The 21,592-nt window shown below is 29.6% G+C and overlaps 1 protein-coding gene across 2 annotated transcripts in view; it reads right to left on the bottom strand.

The window, feature by feature from the left end:
- The window catches only part of ApepP (Aminopeptidase P), a 230,382-nt gene that overhangs the window by 176,903 nt on the left and 31,887 nt on the right, over window positions 1–21,592 (bottom strand). For both annotated transcript variants that reach the window (XM_065514956.1, XM_065514957.1), the window contains one exon: window positions 2,129–2,325. In XM_065514956.1, coding sequence (XP_065371028.1) covers window positions 2,129–2,325 — 197 coding nt within the window. The remainder of the gene's footprint in view (window positions 1–2,128; window positions 2,326–21,592) is intronic.

The raw sequence follows: 21,592 nt of genomic DNA, 5'->3' as shown, positions 1-21,592 counted from the left end.
AGCGACTATGCGATCAATGCTGGTGTACCTCAGGGAAGTGTTCTAGGACCAACCCTGTACTTATTGTACACCTCACACTTGCCCGAGTCCGAAGAATTAACAATTTCCACCTTTGCAATTCTTAGTTCTCATGTGGACTTAAATGTAGCATCTAGAAACCTTGACAATTATCTCAGGCACGTGGAGACGTGGTTAAAAAATTGGAGAATACAAGTGAACGAAATTAAAAGCAAGCACGTAACGTTTTCACTTAGGAGAGGAAGTTGTCCACCAGTGACACTAAACAATGTGAACCTCCCACAGTCTGACCACGTTACATATCTTGGCATTCATTTAGATAGACGTCTTACTTGGCGTCGGCACATAGATGCCAAGCGGCTCCACATGAAACTAAAAGCTTCTAATTTACACTCGCTAATCCACCACCAATCGAAATTAAGCCTTAACTGCAAAGTCATCCTGTATAAGACAGTCTTAAAACCAATTTGGACATACGGAATCCAATTATGGGGAACAGCAAGCAATACCAGTATAGATCTTATACAGAGGGCACAATCCAAAATTCTTAGAACCATGACGGGAGCTCCATGGTACATAAGAAACGAGAACATCCACAGAGACTTAGATGTACCCTTGGTCAAGGATGAATTCAGAAAAACTCGTGAAGCTTATTTATCAAAATATAAGCAACTCAAGACAGCTCAAGGCTGCGTAGAGCTGATTTACCACTCATCTAATTTTCCAAATATGATTCTCAATTGAGACAACAATAATTGTCTAGTTTTAAGATTTAATTACATATTATAAGGCCTAGAAATTAAAGGCAGGAATAATATTATAATAAACGTATAAAAAAAAAAAAACCGATTAACGGTTAATCGATTGAATACCCTAATATATACTCAATAAAAAAGTTATAAAATTTTCAGTTTTGTTATGGGTTTCTCACTGTTATAAAGTTCAGAATACATACGTGTATAAATATAAAAACTATTTGGTGTCGACTTTTTTTTAATTCAATGCTTTTGATGTTATATTTTTACTTACTTAAAGAATGGTAAACATAGCCTGTGAGGCGAAGCAATTTTGTTTTTTTTTGCGATATTTTCTAATCGCTCACACGTATAAAAGCGTGCGCTCGTGCCAACTCAATTAAGTGTTGTACAAGCTTGCGCAGCGAAGTTATTTTGTTTTCCTCCGTTGCATTGCTGATTTATGCATACTTGTGTCGCCTGTGGGGCGAAGTTTACCAATAAAGTTAATTTTTTGGTACATATTCGATACAGAAGAAACAAGTATCAAAAAGGACAAAAGATCATAATGCGATTTCTGTCCTCCGAATTGAAGCATATGAGCTTATGTTTCAGCGTAAAATGCAAGAAAACGTACTGCCTACAGCACAGATCACCAAACTGTTGGCAATATGACGTTAAAAAGTAAGTGGAAAAATCACAAATTTTATTTTAGTCTGTAAGTTTTTTTTTAAGTTATAAGCTTCATATTATTTTTGAATATGTTAACTGGATCTAAGGTCTATAAGATACAATACTTTATTTATTTATTTGGAACGGAGTTTTTTTGTTTTTTCTTTTAAATATCTTTTTATATCAGCGATTAAAATATGTGGTCTACAAATATGGCTTTAATATGTTTAAGATATTTAAAAAATATAGTTTTTGTTTATTTTTGTTTTTGATTTAATAATATTTTTATTTTTTTTAATGAAATGTGCGTTTTTTATAAAAGTGGCCTCACAGGCGAAGTTTACCATTAAATAGCTAAAAAATATGTTTACCATTCTAGGGTTAAATATATTAACGAAATAAATAGTTTTTATTTCTGAATTTGATGTTTTTGACGTTTAACTAAAATCCCGAAGTCCCGAAAAACCCCGGGATTTACATTTGCAAAATCCCGAACCCCGGGATTTGTAAAACGCAGTCCCATTTGGCATCCCTAGTATAAACCAATTTAAGGGCAGGCTGCTTTAAACCATAACGTATATTCCTTATAAATTAATAATAATAATAAAGTGATAAACTTATACACTAGTATACATATAAATATGAAATATAGGCAATATAAAATTATAAAATAATTTACTTAAAGAAATTAACTAAAAACTTACAATTTCAATTAACTGTGCTCCAATTGATTGGTACGAATGTTTTGTAATTTCGATTCCATTGTTTATTTCATGTTCTTGAAAATTATTGGGTAATTTAGTAACATCAACGAAGAACATTAGTTTTGACTTTGTTATTATCAAATATGCAAAAAATACAGGATTGTAACTTATATCAGAACCTCGTAAATTCAGAAACCCTAAAAAGAAAAATATTTTATTAAACTTGTTATATTATTGATGCAATCTTTAAGTCAAATGGATAATTTATACCCTTACCAAAAAGTATTGAAATTTTGTAAAATCACTAGTGTATAGAACTAGGAAAATTTATATAAATTGTCTATTTATTATTCGATAGTAGCATTCAAAATCTTTTTAGACAAATATACATATTTATTTAAGAATATAACATTTACTTAAAACATCTAAAAGCTGTTTTTATAAACAAAATTATGTATTAATTTGCCATCCTTTAAGTGATCTTCAAATTTTTCTTAAAACCGTATATACTAGAAAACAAAATCCATGTAATAAAAATAGTTTTATAATTTTCCAAACAATGAAATATTTGTCTAAAGTGCATACGTATTGTTACGAAATTGTACTTGAATTCAAATATAACGATTTTAAGAGCTGATTTAAAAGTAGCATAATGCTTTCAAATAACAGTGCTGTAATAGTAAACTGTAACATATCTGTGGGCATTATTAAATAAAAGCTTTCAGTTGACCATTGATCGTAAGTTGGCAACGCTGTTTGCTGCGACCGTATATTCGAATTCGAATATTCAGTTAAAGAACATTGTAGAAATAGAGCTTTCTAGATGGTAATGCAGTGTTATAAATAGTGGCAGAGGTTGCAGTCGTTAGTGAGTTTATCAGAGACGCTTTTCGAATAAACATCAACTGAGTGCCTTAAAGTGTGTTGTGTTTTTCAAGTGAATTCGTGTACATTATAAATTGTGTCTGTATTTCTGCGAATTTATAAACGTGTATAAAAAACATTGAGTGACTATTTAATTCTGTTGTTGTTGTACATTTGAATAAATAAAGAGTTGTTACCATTTTCAAACTACTAAACGACTTTTATTTGCAATCAAAAGTATCCGATTTATTTAAAAGAAATAAACTAACGTTTTGAAAAGGTTAAAACGTAACAGTATAAATGTGTTTCAGTGATTAAGGTAGTGGTTAACCCCTAAAATTGGGAAACACACATTTCTGAAAAGGTCATAATTTTTGATTTTTTAATTTAATTTGTTTTATATTAAGTTTTTAAAAAGCTACGTTCAAAGATTTTAAGTATTCCTATAACTACTACTTCAAAAAATTTTCTATAACGGTAGCAGTAGAATTTGTTTTTATTTTTTTGGATTATTTACAGTTTTTTTTTTATTTCATCATAACCAAGCCTATTATAGGCCATAATCGGTCACAAATTTCTACTTAAAAATATATAAACAATAGAGTGTCCCTTAGAATTAAATTTTTGGAAATGTTGAGACGGTACCCCCTGAAAACTTGTGTAATGACATAAAATACCACCAAAAAAATGTTTAGCTTGTTCTAAGAAGGGCAACCCGTGCCGACTTAGCGATTTAGTTTTGAGGTGCATTTACAAGGGGAAAAAATGAATTTTTTTCAGTTTTTGTAAAAATTTTGCCATTAAATAATTACTTTTGCAATTTAATTTAAAAGAATCGAAATGTGTACGTAATTGTCGTTCTAATAAGATATAAAAGACAAAAATTGGTTAAAAAATGTTAAAGTTATTAAAAAATCGCCAGGCCATTAACGTGTCTCAGACCACTAGAACATGAAATGTAGGAACAAAATTAACATATTTTGAGAAATATTAAAATAAAAGTTTATTTTTACTTAGAATATATTCATATTTACTTGTATATGAGTTTTTGTCTTCGTAGGATACAGCTAACCTATTCCCAGGTATGACCAAAAAAAATTATTTTTTTTAACGGCAGTTTCAAAATTCCATTTTCAATTTTTTAAAAATTTTGTTAAACAAATTTCAGAATTTTTTGATCATCACATGGGGATTTATTAACAACATAATAGGGAATAAAAATATGAAAAAAATATGACAATACCTCCTATAGTTTTTCCGTACCAGCGAGTTAAATTTGGAGATTTTCGAGAAAAACTAATATTTTGGCCATATTTTGGAGAATGAGCCGAATTTCCTTACTGTTATGATTTTAAAGTAAAAGCTATTCAGAATAGTATAGTCCAGGTAATTTAAAATATAGTCTGAAAGATTTACTAAAATCGGAAAACTTAAATCGTGAAGGTCAAAGTTAAAATTTTTCAATATTTCAAATTTCTCATGGAAAGATAGCGAAATGTTATATATTTTTGGGCCGATATTGATGAAACTTAAGAAAAATGTAACACAAAGTCCAGTATTTACAAAAACAACAGACAAATTTAAATTAACCCATAATAGCACTTGGGATTAAAATGACCCCAAACTTCTAAAACCATTAAAATGGTTTTAGGAAACAAACTTTAAAATATTGTGTTGTGTATTAGAAAATAGTATTACGAAGCCGTTTTGAAAAATGTTCACAATTTTCTTCAATTTTGACCACACATTTTTCAAACTGCAATATATTGTATTTAATATTTTATTGAGGATTTTTGAATAATAAAATTGATTTTAACCCTTTAGTGTACTTTTGATTTAATAGATTTAAAAAATAACTTGAATGATTTAATTTATTTAACTCTGAAAAACATTAAAGTTATCACCATTCATATTGAATGTGTTTTTCGTGACTTTAAAAGTTGAGTGTCTTTTTAACCCCAAGTGCTATTAAGGGTTAATTTTAATTTTTGTGCTATTATTATAAATAATAGACATCATGTTATATTTTTCTTAAGTTTCATCAAAATCGGCCCAAAAATATATAACATTTCGCTATTTTTCCATGAGAAATTCCAAATATTGAAAAATTTGACCTTTGACCTTCTCGATTTAAGGGTTAACGTTTTCCGATTTTAGTAAAACTTTCAGATTATATGTAAAGTTACCGGGAATATAATATTCTGAATAGCTTCTGCTTAAAAATCATAACAGTAAAGAAATTCGGCTCATTCGCCAAAATATGGCCAAAAAAATAGTTTTTCTCGAAAATCTCAAAATTTAAATCGCAGGTACGGATTCCCTATTACATTGTCAATAAATCCCCATGTGATGATCAAAAAATTCTGAAATTTGTTTAACAACATTTTTAAAAATTTGAAAATGTAGTTTTGAAACTGCCGTTAAAAAAAAATAATTTTTTTTGGTCATACCTGGGAATAGGTTAGCGGTATCCTACGAAGACAAAAACTGAAAAAAATGCATTTTTTCCCCTTGTAAATGCACCTCAAAACTAAATCGCTAAGTCGGCACGGGTTGCCATTCTTAGAACAAGCTAAAATTTTTTTTGGTGGTATTTTATGTCATTACACAAGTTTTCAGGGGGTACCGTCTCAACATTTCCAAAAATTTAATTCTAAGGGACGCTCTAATAAACAACAATAAAAATTTGTTTTCTTATTATAAAATTAAAACAAGTTTTTAATTCATAATTTACAATCGAACCGATTAGCGTTGCCATTTTATTGATGTATAAAATATGAGATAAAAATAATTGAAAGAAAATTAGAAAAAAGAATAGAGTAGTGTTCCTTAATAAAACGATTTTTTCATGTTTTGATTATTTAATATTATAGTAATACTAGCTTTTAACCCGCTACTTCGTTAGCGAAGCAAATCAAAAAGTTTAATGCAATTAAGCAAATTCAAGTTTAATTTTTTAAATTACAGATTTGAAAATTACAAATTCGCAAAACTGTATATGGTATATGTTACAAGACTAATCAATTTTGAAAATTTAGAAATATAGCCATTCCTTTTGAACTTCCATTAGTGGACATATTTAAAAAAAATTACGTTTTCAGGTTTACTGGTTTAGGAAAAGTAAGCTCTTTTTATAATTCAAGTTTTATCAAAGAAAAAGTACAAATATGACATTTTTGTAAATTCCAACTTCTTTCAGATATATTTCATGTTTTAAGGTTGATTAATAAAGAAAAAACAAAGATTACCTCAAGTAGATTCCTAATTAACGTCTGTAATATAGATGAGTACTTTAATTCTCATAGGTTTATTAATGCAATAAATCAGTCTCAGATAAAAACAAGTAAGAGAGCTATATTCGGCTGTGCCGAATCTTAAATACCCTTCACCAAATTATACTTTAAAATAAAAATTTTAAATATTTTTAGGTAAACACAAATTCAATTTTATTTTTCCAATTTTTTGGAATTTTTTTTTCGAAATTGTTTTTTAATTTTTTTTTTTTTAAATTTAGTGAAAAAAAAAATTTGGGTTAAAAAATATTTTTTCGATTTTTGACCCATTGTAGGTCCAACTTACTATGGTCTTATATAAATCGTTGCAAAGGTCTTTGAAATATCTATCATTAGATATCCATAATACAGATATAGGTCAAAATCTTGTGTAGAACAACATTTTCTAAAGAAAATCTTGTGTAGAACAACATTTTCTATAGAAAATCTTGTGTAGAACAACATTTTCTATAGAAAATCTTGTGTAGAACAATATTTTCTATAGAAAATCTTGTGTAGAACAATATTTTCTATAGAAAATCTTGTGTAGAACAATATTTTCTATAGAAAATCTTGTGTAGAACAATATTTTCTATAGAAAATCTTGTGTAGAACAATATTTTCTATAGAAAATCTTGTGTAGAACAATATTTTCTATAGAAAATCTTGTGTAGAACAATATTTTCTATAGAAAATCTTGTGTAGAACAATATTTTCTATAGAAAATCTTGTGTAGAACAATATTTTCTATAGAAAATCTTGTGTAGAACAATATTTTCTATAGAAAATCTTGTGTAGAACAATATTTTCTATAGAAAATCTTGTGTAGAACAATATTTTCTATAGAAAATCTTGTGTAGAACAATATTTTCTATAGAAAATCTTGTGTAGAACAATATTTTCTATAGAAAATCTTGTGTAGAACAATATTTTCTATAGAAAATCTTGTGTAGAACAATATTTTCTATAGAAAATCTTGTGTAGAACAATATTTTCTATAGAAAATCTTGTGTAGAACAATATTTTCTATAGAAAATCTTGTGTAGAACAATATTTTCTATAGAAAATCTTGTGTAGAACAATATTTTCTATAGAAAATATTTTCTGTAGAAAATCTTGAGTATAACAATACTTTCTGTAGAAAATCTTGAGTATAACAATATTTTCTATAGAAAATCTTGTGTATGACGATATTTTCTATAGAAAATTTTGTGTAGAACAATATTTTCTATAGAAAATCTTGTGTAGAACAATATTTTCTATAGAAAATCTTGTGTAGAACAATATTTTCTATAGAAAATCTTGTGTAGAACAATATTTTCTATAGAAAATCTTCTGTAGAACAATATTTTCTATAGAAAATCTTGTGTAGAACAATATTTTCTATAGAAAATCTTGTGTAGAACAATATTTTCTATAGAAAATCTTGTGTAGAACAATATTTTCTATAGAAAATCTTGTGTAGAACAATATTTTCTATAGAAAATCTTGTGTAGAACAATATTTTCTATAGAAAATATTTTCTGTAGAAAATCTTGAGTATAACAATACTTTCTGTAGAAAATCTTGAGTATAACAATATTTTCTATAGAAAATCTTGTGTAGAACAATATTTTCTATAGAAAATCTTGTGTAGAACAATATTTTCTATAGAAAATCTTGTGTAGAACAATATTTTCTATAGAAAATCTTGTGTAGAACAATATTTTCTATAGAAAATCTTGTGTAGAACAATATTTTCTATAGAAAATCTTGTGTAGAACAATATTTTCTATAGAAAATCTTGTGTAGAACAATATTTTCTATAGAAAATCTTGTGTAGAACAATATTTTCTATAGAAAATCTTGTGTAGAACAATATTTTCTATAGAAAATCTTGTGTAGAACAATATTTTCTATAGAAAATATTTTCTGTAGAAAATCTTGAGTATAACAATATTTGCTACAGAAAATCTTGAGTATAACAATATTTTCTATAGAAAATCTTGTGTATGACGATTTTTCCTATAGAAAATCTTGTGTAGGACAACATTTTCTATAGAAAATCTTGTGTAGAACAATATTTTCTATAGAAAATCTTGTGTAGAATAATATTTTCTATAGAAAATCTTGTGTAGAACAATATTTTCTATAGAAAATCTTGTGTAGAACAATATTTTCTATAGAAAATCTTGTGTAGAAAAATATTTTCTATAGAAAATCTTGTGTAGAACAATATTTTCTATAGAAAATCTTGTGTAGAACAATATTTTCTATAGAAAATCTTGTGTAGAACAATATTTTCTATAGAAAATCTTGTTTAGAACAATATTTTCTATAGAAAATATTTTCTGTAGAAAATCTTGAGTATAACAATATTTTCTGTAGAAAATCTTGAGTATAACAATATTTTCTGTAGAAAATCTTGAGTATAACAATATTTTCTATAGAAAATCTTGTGTATGACGATATTTTCTATAGAAAATCTTGTGTAGAACAATATTTTCTATAGAAAATATTTTCTGTAGAAAATCTTGAGTATAACAATATTTGCTATAGAAAATCTTGAGTATAACAATATTTGCTATAGAAAATCTTGAGTATAACAATATTATCTATAGAAAATCTTGTGTGTGACGATTTTTTCTATAGAAAATCTTGTGTAGGACAATTTTTTCTATAGAAAATCTTGTGTAGGCCAATATTTTCTATAGAAAATCTTGTGTAGAACAATATTTTCTATAGAAAATCTTGTGTAGAACAATATTTTCTATAGAAAATCTTGTGTAGAATAATATTTTCTATAGAAAATCTTGTGTAGAACAATATTTTCTATAGAAAATCTTGTGTAGAACAATATTTTCTATAGAAAATCTTGTGTAGAAAAATATTTTCTATAGAAAATCTTGTGTAGAACAATATTTTCTATAGAAAATCTTGTGGAGAACAATATTTTCTATAGAAAATCTTGTTTAGAACAATATTTTCTATAGAAAATATTTTCTGTAGAAAATCTTGAGTATAACAATATTTTCTGTAGAAAATCTTGAGTATAACAATATTTTCTATAGAAAATCTTGTGTATGACGATATTTTCTATAGAAAATCTTGTGTAGAACAATATTTTCTATAGAAAATCTTGTGTAGAACAATATTTTCTATAGAAAATCTTGTGTAGAACAATATTTTCTATAGAAAATCTTGTGTAGAACAATATTTTCTATAGAAAATCTTGTGTAGAACAATATTTTTTATAGAAAATCTTGTGTAGAACAATATTTTCTATAGAAAATCTTGTGTAGAACAATATTTTCTATAGAAAATATTTTCTGTAGAAAATCTTGAGTATAACAATATTTGCTATAGAAAATCTTGAGTATAACAATATTTTCTATAGAAAATCTTGTGTATGACGATTTTTCCTATAGAAAATCTTGTGTAGGACAACATTTTCTATAGAAAATCTTGTGTAGAACAATATTTTCTATAGAAAATCTTGTGTAGAATAATATTTTCTATAGAAAATCTTGTGTAGAACAATATTTTCTATAGAAAATCTTGTGTAGAACAATATTTTCTATAGAAAATCTTGTGTAGAAAAATATTTTCTATAGAAAATCTTGTGTAGAACAATATTTTCTATAGAAAATCTTGTGGAGAACAATATTTTCTATAGAAAATCTTGTGGAGAACAATATTTTCTATAGAAAATCTTGTTTAGAACAATATTTTCTATAGAAAATATTTTTTGTAGAAAATCTTGAGTATAACAATATTTTCTGTAGAAAATCTTGAGTATAACAATATTTTCTATAGAAAATCTTGTGTATGACGATATTTTCTATAGAAAATCTTGTGTAGAACAATATTTTCTATAGAAAATCTTGTGTAGAACAATATTTTCTATAGAAAATCTTGTGTAGAACAATATTTTTTATAGAAAATCTTGTGTAGAACAATATTTTCTATAGAAAATCTTGTGTAGAACAATATTTTCTATAGAAAATATTTTCTGTAGAAAATCTTGAGTATAACAATATTTGCTATAGAAAATCTTGAGTATAACAATATTTGCTGTAGAAAATCTTAAGTATAACTATATTTTCTGTTGAAAATCTTGAGTGTAACATTTTTCTATAGAAAATAAAATAATTTTCTATAGAAAATCTTGTCTATAACTATATTTTTTGGACATGTTGTGTATAACAGTATTTTCTATAGAAAATCGTATGAAAAACAGCATTTTCTTTAAAAATCTTGTCTATTATAACAGCATTTTCTATAGAAAATCTCGTATTCAACAGCACTTTCTATAGACAATTTTGTGATAACAGACGACTGTTTACAACATAAAGCTACAGTAATATTAAAATTTTAAGTACTCTGGTGATGAAGAAAGTAATTTTTTAATACTATTTTAATACGGAACAAAAATATAATTTTCCATCGCTGTATATAAGATTTAAAGAAAAGAAAATCTTAAAATAGGAGAACACATATGGAACCGTAACAGCAAATCCAATATAGAATCGTTTACATAATCTGTTGAAATTTCATAAAATTTTATAGAAATTGCAAACGGAATGACAAACTTACATATACATATGTATATAGATATCAATAAGTTGAACCGATGATTTCACTAAATGGGGAGATTGATTTGAATATATTGAAAGTGTCTCCAGCACTAAATTCACATAAATTATCTTAGTTTGATTACATATATGTACGAATTGGGTTTTGTAATTTTAGTATGTACTTAGAAATAAAAAGTTTTCTTCAAAAAATATATAGCAACACTGGTTCTGTGTACGCGTGAGAGAGTTGCTCTTTTGTGAACACATTATAAAAAGCTCTCTCTCAAGGCGAAGTTATATACCAGGGGGTGTTGATTTGGATGTTTGAGCTGTCAATTATCCTGTGATTGTTGCGGCGAATGCTACAACAAACGTAAAAGTAACAAAAACAACAGGCAAACTTTGACAGCTTAAACCACATAAACAAAAACAAATTGCAAGTGGTTTTTGTAAATGTTGTACTTGTTGTAGAATCGACACCACCTGGTATATAAATTCGGATTTTTTTTTTTGGTTTTTAATAAAAATAGTAGATGGCAAAGCAAAACGCAAAAAGACAGGGTATCCCACACAAAGGAAAAAAAAACACGGGAAAACGTTGGGCATTGAAAAATGCCTACTTCCTCTAGTATAACGCTGTTAGTGACTAACGTTTGATTATTCCTAAAACTTAAAAACGATCTCGTATGTTAGCTTCCTTAATGAAACTAATTAACTGAGAGTATATACCGATGTCATGAGAATTTAATAAGTCAAAAAGATTAGTGAATTTACGAAATAATTGGTGTTTAATTCTAATATCATTGAATTCAGAACAGTGAAAGATAAGATGCTCAGAATTGTCGATCATGTTACAAAAATCACAAACATCAGACGATCTCTTACGTATCATGTGAAGGCCACTATAACAGTGGCCACATAAGAGCCTATTAATAATCTTGATGTCAATTGGATCCCAAACAACACCCCTGTGCCAAGGTCTTACAGGTATTTAATTGAAAAGAGAGAAGAATCGTCCAGACACTTGAGATCTGGTCCTGTAAAAATCTAGCCACTCTTGATTAAGAGAATTCCTTATCCTCACAAGAGCATCCCCATACGGAAGTCTTACCTCTAAGGGAGCGCCAAGAGAAACGGCCTGTTTGGCCAGGTAATCTACCCTCTCATTGAACCAAACTCCAATATGGGCAGGAACCCATACTATATGTACCTCAAGGATATGAGAATCAACTATAGAATTAATAATATCCGATACTATAAAGTTCCTCGAACTAGCACGTCCCAACAAAATACACGCATTTCTACTATCAGTGTAAATAACAAAACGCGAGTTATTATCCTCAATGGCTATATCAACAGCCCTTTTAATGGCAATTAATTCTACAGACAATGATGAAAGTCTCTCACGTGAACTGTACAAAAAGAAACGTCCAGTGAGAAGATTAAAAACAGCACATCCAATGCCATTGTTCATAATCGAGGAGTCAGTAGCAAACAAAGTAAAATTCCTCATTTTATAGAAATCAACCGACGAACGATAGTGAGCTCCAAGGACCTCATTCGACATACCTCTGTTCCTGTTAAAGGATGACTCAATAATAATCCTAATCTTGTTACTAGTGCCACATTCACCAAGTGACGGAATCGAGTCAAAAATATCCTTGTATTTCCCGTAGACAAAAGAGTAACTGTTCTTTAGATATGAGGGTGCCGCTCTAATCAAATCCATAAGAGAAGGGTTATAACACGCAACCTTTAAAAGCTCCTTGGACGCAAGATAGACCGATCTAAGATGAGATGGCAGTTCGTTGGCCAATACATAAATGGCCTGTATCGGCGTGGAGGGACACAGTCCTAGACAACGTCTTAGACTTGAGTTCTGGAAGGTCTGAATCTTCCTGTCAACATAACTAGGGGCGTGGGCAGAAGTAGATCTCGCATACTCAATCTTACTCCTTATAAAAGCACGATAAAATCTCAACCCAATCTGAGGCCTTAGACCTCCTCTGATGCCCGATAACTTCTTGAGAAGATTGGTAGCTGAAGAGGATTCCCTCAAAACACGATCATAATGATCATTAACAGTCAAAGTATTTCTTATGGTCAGACCAAGAATCTTAAGCGAATTCACCTGGGTAATAGAACAACCATCCACAGTGAGTCCCATATCAAAATTAGCCCGTCTGCCAAAAAACATACATTTGGTCTTTGATGAATTAATACGCAAATTAAGGGAGGAACAGATCGATCGAAATTGACCAACTTTAGAATCAAGGTTAGATACCGCCTGGTCAAAAAATGAATCAAAGGAGAGAATCAGAAAATCATCCGCATACTGAAAAACCAGGGTCCTATCATCCTCAAGAGAGTGAATACCAGCAGTGTATAGGTTTAAAAGTATCGGACAGAGGCAACTTCCCTGAGGAAGTCCATTAAAAACACTGGCGGACATATTACCCATACACAGCTCCCTTTCAGAGAGAAAACATGATATGCAATCAATCAAATCCAACGAAATAGCCTGACTGAGTAGAATGTTTCTTAGTATGGAAACATTCACACAGTCGTAGGCATTGCTGATATCGATAGATGCCAACACAACTCTCAAACCCGTTGACTTGAGATATGGCACCCTGAAAAGAAACTCATTCAAACATGTTGTCGTCGACATTTTCCCTCTGTAAGCAAAAGAACGAGCGGGTAAGACCACCATTCCACCAAGCCTTGGGCACAAATTTACCGGACTTGAATGTTGCATTAGAAATTTCATTCCTAAGGGCGTTCATAATACAATCCATATCTGGTTCCAGTTCTATTGTCGACAGATTCTGCAAGAGTCTGCGTTTAGAAAGAAATTTGGTCGGTGAAACCGCAACAGCGCCAATCTCAATAATAATAGGAAAAGTATGGGAACCGCCAGACCACATGGGACAAGTTCGCCATTGGACTGACATAGAAGATAGCCTAGCAAAGGTCAAATCTAAAACAGTCAAACATACAAAATCTGATCGACTGAAAATATCTCTAAAACAACATCCTCGGGAAGAGTCCAGCCTGTCACCCCATTATAACATTGCGCATGCCCTCAAGAAAAGACAATAAACGCGACAATTCAGCTACAGAAATACCAGTGGATAGACTGGGTGGAAAATAGATCGATACAAAAGTAAAGTTTTGGTCCAAATTAAGGGTTTTTACAATAATCACATCCAGATTGGTTGAAAAACCTATCCTTCTGGCATCCGATTTCCTGACGCATATGGCACAACCGCCATAATTATCAGGACGAGTTTTGGAAAAAATATTGTAATTCAAAAGTTTACAGTTGGGATCTGAATCGTCAACTTTAAAAATCTCAGAAAATAAACAAACATCAACGTTATAATTGTTGATGTAAAACTCAATGGAAGACTTGTTTGATCTTAAACTCTGGACATTGTGCTGTAAAATCTTCATTATTAATTAGAAGGAGAAGACGATGGATCACCAGATGTAAGTAATTCAGAAAGAGCATTAGATATTTTATTGTTGAAATCATTAAGTACACGAAGGAGGGAACCACTGCCCTCCTTGGTAAAGAAATCCTTAACAAAAGACGAGAATTCGGCAAAGATTTTCTCAAAATCCGAAACCTTAGCTTTATTCTCCCTGTAAATCACCGGCATAGAAGGGTCTGTATCAACAGGTTGAAGAGGTACATAATTAGGTACAGGCCTAGGGGGTGGAGGCTTCGCATACACAACACGATTATACCTCCGTCTGGTAAGAATCCTATTAACTTCCTGATCACTATCCTTCACAGGGGTAGACTTAGCCACCGGTAGGGATGGGAAATTCCCATCATATTCATTAAATATATCAAACCGATTAGTCGAATATGATTTTATCACCTCAGTTCTAGAGAGGCGTTTAATGGTCATAATTTTCAAAATATCATCCTCCTCGCGCCATTTGGGACACAATTTCCTATCTCTGCTGGAATGAGATAGACCTCCACACAAAAGACACTTCTTAATGCAATTTCCATCACAAATCTCATTAGAACAATTCAAACATCTTTTCTTGGAGCGACAACATTTAGATGTGTGACCAAGGCGACATTGTCTGAGTGGGGGATAGTAAATATTAACTTTTATATGTGAAAAATCTAAAATAATGTGCTCCGGAATGTTGCCTGAGCGAAAACCAATCTTCACAGAGTACGTTGGCGTTTCCTTACCACTGTCCTTATCCTTCTTAACAAACCTCTTAGCAGACACGATATCAACGTCAGAAGTTGCAGACTCACAAATATAATCTTCCGACAACTCCAAAGGAATACCATGAATCACCCCATAAGAATAAACAAAGGTATCTGGAATAAAAGCCTTCAAACCAATCTGACTCAAATCCTTACCAACAAATTCATTAGCAGCAGAATCAGACTTAATGCGGTACAAAGTTCTACCTACAGGAGTGATAAGACGAATGCCATTAACTCTTACCTTTCTAATCTTCTGATATAGAAAAAGAGAATTACGAATCTTCTCATTGCCAGGGTCAGCATTAGAGGAATCAACCAAAACTAAGAAATCACCCTCATGATCCCCTGGGTAAAAATTTTGTCTAGAATTTATAGTGTGACCCTGAAATACCCCAGATTGTCCATTGGGTACAACCTCAACTTCATTACATACCTCCGGAACTACATCCATTCCAGCGCATCTTGAAGCCGCCATTTTAGATCTCAAATTACTCAAAAACTGAGGTACAGTGTCATCTAAATCCGTCAGGGAAGAACTGAGATCAGATGGAATTGACGAATTTAATGAGGTTACCTTGTTGTTCTTGGCCAAAGGTGCCGAGACATCAGGATTAGAATTTGTCCTCTTCACATTACCACTCGACTTTCTAAAATCAGTAATCAAATTCGATTGAAAGAAATTTTCGAAATCCGGCTGTGATGATGTGTGAGATTTTTTTAACACGCAACTAAGATATTAATAATCACGTAAAAATTAGAAAAAAAAAACACCAATTCAAATCGAAATTACAGATCTTTATTATTTTGTAGGAAAATTCCACAGTAAAAAGTAACTGTAAACACTAACACGCTTTTTTTTATTTTTTTTTTTTAATTCTCTTAAAAGTCAACCGTACGCCACAAGCGAATAGAGAGAAGTGATAAATTCGCATTGCTGAAGATTGACAAAAAAAAAACACATACATACATACAAATAAAGATTTGTTTGTTATTATACATATATTTGCATGACGTCATTGTTTTTTTTTTTTTTTTTACGTTTATTTGACAACAAAATAGATTATAAACTTATACTTAAAATAAACAAAAAAAGTAAATAACATTAATCTTATTATACAAAGTCCCATAATCGAGCTCTCTAGTATATAAAGTGTTTAATTTTTTTTATTTTTTGGATAAAAATATTATTTTTTATACAATATGTATATTTGTTTATATATGATTTAATGTAAAGAAAAAAATCAAAAAAAAACCTTACATGTTAATTAGAAAAAAAAGAAAAGAAAGAATTGTCAAGTACTAAAAGAAGCGAAGGTGGAAACTAATTAGAAAGCCACCAAAATTTATTGTTCTTTAGGTTTGGAAACATATTCCTATCACCTAAATAAACAGTTTTGTCGAATCTACTATTCTTGTTTGTTATATTATTGCTTTTTATTGCTTTATTGTTGGCTTGTCTATACAAGTGGTAAAGTATAGGAATGCCAAGTTGGTTTTGTATATATCCATTACTATCGAGGTAAACAAATGCCTCGGGTGGTATGTATCCATTTTGCATGGTTCTATATATATATTCACTGTTAGCATAATAAGGAGCCATGATCAAATTATTTTCAAAACAATTAATGCTTTTGTTTGTTTATATGGTTTCTTATCAAATGTATTATAAAGTTATCAATCCTACTAGATTTGGCTAAGCTATAAAGTTTCTTGTTCGATATATATTTTAAATAGTTACTGTGAGCAGATCTAAAAGTTGATGTACATGACCTCAAACATTTCCTTCAAAAACTCTGAGTTTCTCCATGTATGATGGTGATATGTTATACCATATCTGACATCCATATGTTAAGATAGGACGGACAAGAGATTGATATAAAGTAATTTTTACGCTAGAGTGTATATATTTAGAGTAAAAAAGTTTTGTATACATCTTGAAAGCTATTCTTGCTTTAATCAATTGTAAATTGATGTGGTTGTTGTAATAAAGAAATTTGTCCAAATGAATACCTAAATATTTGACTACTTGCTTGTTTGGAATACTGGTATTGTCATTTGATTTAATGCCAAATGACTTCCAATTCCTTCTGACATTGTAATTGCATTTTCCCACTGGGGGTCTAAAAAGAATGGTCTCACATTTACTGTTATTTATTTTCATTTGCCAGTCATTCGCATACTTTTGCACAATATTGAAATATTTTTGTAGATTAGTATTAATTTTTTCAATCGTATCATCCGAGTGATAAATAATTATGTCATCAGCAAAGCCAACAATATTATGTATTTTATTTAAAAGGTCATGAATGAACAGGTTGAAAAAAATAGGTGAGTTTACTGTGCCTTGTTGCAATCCATTGACAATGTTAAATCTTTTTGTACTTATATTGTTGTTATTACAAACTACAAAAGTTTTATTATTTAACATATTGTGTATGAGTATAATCAAATGAAATGGGAATTTGTATTCTAATAGTTTATATATTAAAGCTGGTATCCAGATACTATCGAAAATCTATTAGACACGCACCCGTACATAAAGATTTGTTTAAATTCCAAAAAATGTTCGATACAACTACATGAATAGTCGAATGTTTATATTTGAATCCAAATTGATTATCATTTATTAACCCTAGTTTTTTGCACAGCCTTATTAAATTGTTATTAATGCAAACTTCAAAAACTTTACTTATGTTTGGAAGTAAGCTTATTGCGCGTAAGTTTTTAGGTTTACTAATATCTCCATCTTTTTTTGGTAAAACTATTACTTTTGCTGTTTTCCAAGTGTGGGGAAAATATGAGTTATTTAACATATTGTTGAAAAGCGTGCAATATTCAAAAGCCAATGCCTCTGGAATATTTTTTAGTATAATATTAGGAATGTTGTCTAGACCAGAAGATAGTTTACTCCGCAGACTTTTAAGAATGTACATAATAGTGTCTTTTGTTATTAAAAAGTCTTCAGCAAGAGAGTCATTTAATTCATTGGCTTTTCTATCTGAATTGAATATTGTAAATGTGGTTCTATTAGTTTCATACTCAGATTTTCTTTCCAAAAATCTAGAGAAACAATTTTCTACTTCAATATGCACTCTATTATTGGGATCAATTTCTTTAAAAGAGTGAAGTCTTTCGAGAAACGACCCGATTACATTAATTATTTGGTCCTGGTCTCTAATAACAAAGTTATTGGTATTACATTCTTTTTCCAATTCTGCGATATTAATTTCGGCATTTCTCAGTACAATTTCATCCTCTTGAGCTATTTTCAGCATTTCAACATTCAAGGGTTTCGACGGTCTGAATAGTTTTTTGACTTCACTGAACATATTAGAAGAATTATTTAGATTAATGTTTTCTAATTTTTTCTTGAAATGGTTGTTAACGGATATAACAAAATTGTCATTTATAAGCTTCCTAATAAGTTTTAGTTTATTTTTTAGAAAATTAAGTTCAGATTGTGTAATGATGTATTCTAATCTATTATGTCTCTTTATGGATGTTAATATTTTACTTTTTTCGGTTTGCAATTTTTTAATAGTAGAATTACAAAACTTTACTGTTGAGTTATGTACTACATGTTTTGGAACAGATTTGTCAATTGAATCAATAATAACATTGTTAAGTTTTAGGAGAAAAAAATCTATTTCAGAATTAGTTAAGTTTCTGTTGTTTGGAATGGTTTCATTTTCATTTAGTTTGTTTAAGATTATATTTTTAAATTTTTTCCAATTTGTTTTTTTATAATTGTACTTTGCCACTGGATTATCTTTAAAAAACGTTAAAGGATGTTCGGATTCTTCGTTCCGAATTGAAATTTCTATTGCGTTATGATCGCTGTCATAGTCTCGAGATCTTAAACAATTTAATGTGTCATTTTCCTTATGAATATATATACGTGAATCAACTAAACATAAGTCTAAATAAGAACCGCATCTGGGGTAGGAAGGTTTTATGGAAGCATATAAACTGGCTCTAAATCTAAATTCATTGTTTATTAGCCATTCATTCAGCATGTTACCCTTTGTATTGTTCGTTGGATTACCCCAATCTATATGTTTACAGTTTAAATCTCCAGCAAGAAGGTAAAAATGATTATGACTTTGCAAGTTTAGAGATTCAAAAAGTTTAAGTAACTCTGATTTGAAAAAACTACAATTGTTACCGGCTGGGTAATAAGCTGATATTACAAACAAAAATTTATTCGACAACAAAGGTATTTTAATAATACATGTTTCCAAAAATTTAAAGGAGGCAATTGTTTTATTAGTATATTTATTGAACTTCATACCATTTCTGATTAAAATGGCTGTTCCACCGCCTCTTTTAGCGTCAATTCTATCTTTACGTATTAAATTATAATCTTTAAAAGTTATCTTATGTCTAGAATTTAATTTTGTTTCATTAAGTAGAACTATGTCTGGATTATATTTAACTAAAAAATTAGTCAGCTCAAGTCTTCTACTTAATTTTATTAATGAGTTAACGTTTATTTCAATGATGTTAAGATTTTTTACAAATGTTTTCATCCATTATAAATACTTAGTTTTCTAACATTGAAAAAATGGTATCTATTCTAGATGCCTGAATTTGGAGTTGTTTTTGTAAATTAATGATTTGGTTTGAAAGGTTTTGCATAGATGTGTTAAATTCTTCTAGAGCCTGTAGAATAGGGTTTTTTGTATACTATTTCCGTTGCCTTTTAATATATCAGCAAAGCTTATATTTGCATTTGTCGGTAACGTATTTTATTTTGTTTGACTCAAACAATTTTTCCTTTCACGTAATTTATTTAGCAATAATTTATATTTTTCACAACCTTTGTAAGAGGCTGGGTGACCATACTTATTGCAGAGTACGCAGAAAAGTTTTTCCCTTTCATTTACAGGTACTTCACTAAGGGCACATTTACCATATTCATGCATTTCATTGCATTTAACGCACCTTGGTGGTAAGAAGCAATTCGATGCGCTATGGAAGAAATTTTGGCAGTTTCTACACTGGGTAATTTCGGGCTTCCTTAGGGGTTCCCACCGCACACAACGATATAGCAGCCCCTTGATTAATTTTAATTCTTGTACTTTACTTTCATTCGTTGTTTGCACAAGAAAGATGGGTAGTTTAATTTTTTGTTTTGTTAATTGGGTAACTTTTACAAATTTTAAGTTATCATTTTGGTATTTACAGAGTTCATCGAAAATATTATTTATATCGGTATTAATACTCAGGCCTTTAAGAACATAAGTTTTTGTTTTAATATGTTTTGGTGTAAAGGTAAAAAATTTTACTTTTGTTTTTTCAAGATATGCTTTTACACGGATAAAGTCATTCATCGATGACATAAATAACGCCGTTTTTTTGTTATTCATTTCTTTTAATTTGAAATCTTTTATTTTAAGCCCGTTCTTAATAAATTCTATAAGTTCGTTAGGATCGACATCAAATATATTTATAGGTGGGATTTTTTTGTTTTGAATATTATTTTTTGGGTTTTCGTCGACAATATCATTCACAATGTTGTTTTTATTGTTTGCAGTGTTTTGAGATGTTGTTGGTATTTCGCTTTGAACATGTTTTTCAAATTTTTTAAGGTATTCTTCATTGCATTGATCATTGTCAAGAATGGCATAATAATTGCCCTTTACTTGTTTTGACATTATATCACTTTTTGTATTACTTTTTCTTTTTCTTTCACAGCTTTGATTTAGTGAAGAGATTTTATTGTTGTTAACATTATTTAACTTTAATATTGGAGCGACAAGCTCGCTCATTTCTTGTAACGGATTGTTATTTTATTCTTTAAGAGTCTATATCTCTCGTAAAAAAAAAAAAAAAACAAATTATATTACAACAACGCTTATGTTATTTGCGTAAAGAAAAAAACTCAATATTTTTGTAATGAACCAAATATTTCTGATCACCGCTAAACGTCTGTTTACCATGACGGTCACGATCGAACTCCCATTGTGTTTTGGTTTTTTTGGTTATATCTCAGCCCAGGTCCAACTTACTATGGTCTTATATACGTCGATGCAAAGGTCTCGGAAATATCTATCATTAGATATCCATATTGTCTACATTAATGACTTAGTAATCCAGATATAGGTCAAAAATAGGTAAAAAATCGAGGTTGTCCTGGTTTTTTCTTTATATCTCAGCCATTTGTGAACCGAAGAATTCCGGAGATATTGATATATGAATCATGTATGTATGTTAATTGGGGGCTTCGGAAAGTTGATTTCAACACACAGACGGACAGACGGACATGGCTATATCGATTCTGCTATCTATAACGATCCAGAATATATATACTTTATGGGGTCGCAAATGAAAAATGTGGAAATTACAAACGGAATGACAAACTTATATATACCCTTGCCACTCATGGTGAAGGGTATAAAAAGGTACATAATAATAACTAGAAACTATGCGCCTAAAATATGCTTCAAAAAAATAAAAATATTAAAAAAATATGCACTTATATTTTTGTGCAGAAACATAAAATAATTAGTTATGGATCGCACAATGT

Source organism: Calliphora vicina, chromosome 1, assembly GCF_958450345.1.
Source record: "Calliphora vicina chromosome 1, idCalVici1.1, whole genome shotgun sequence".
In the NCBI taxonomy this organism is placed as follows: Eukaryota; Metazoa; Arthropoda; class Insecta; order Diptera; family Calliphoridae; genus Calliphora; species Calliphora vicina.
The sequence above is the reverse complement of the archived record's forward strand: the minus strand, read 5'-3'. Positions and strand labels throughout refer to the sequence as shown.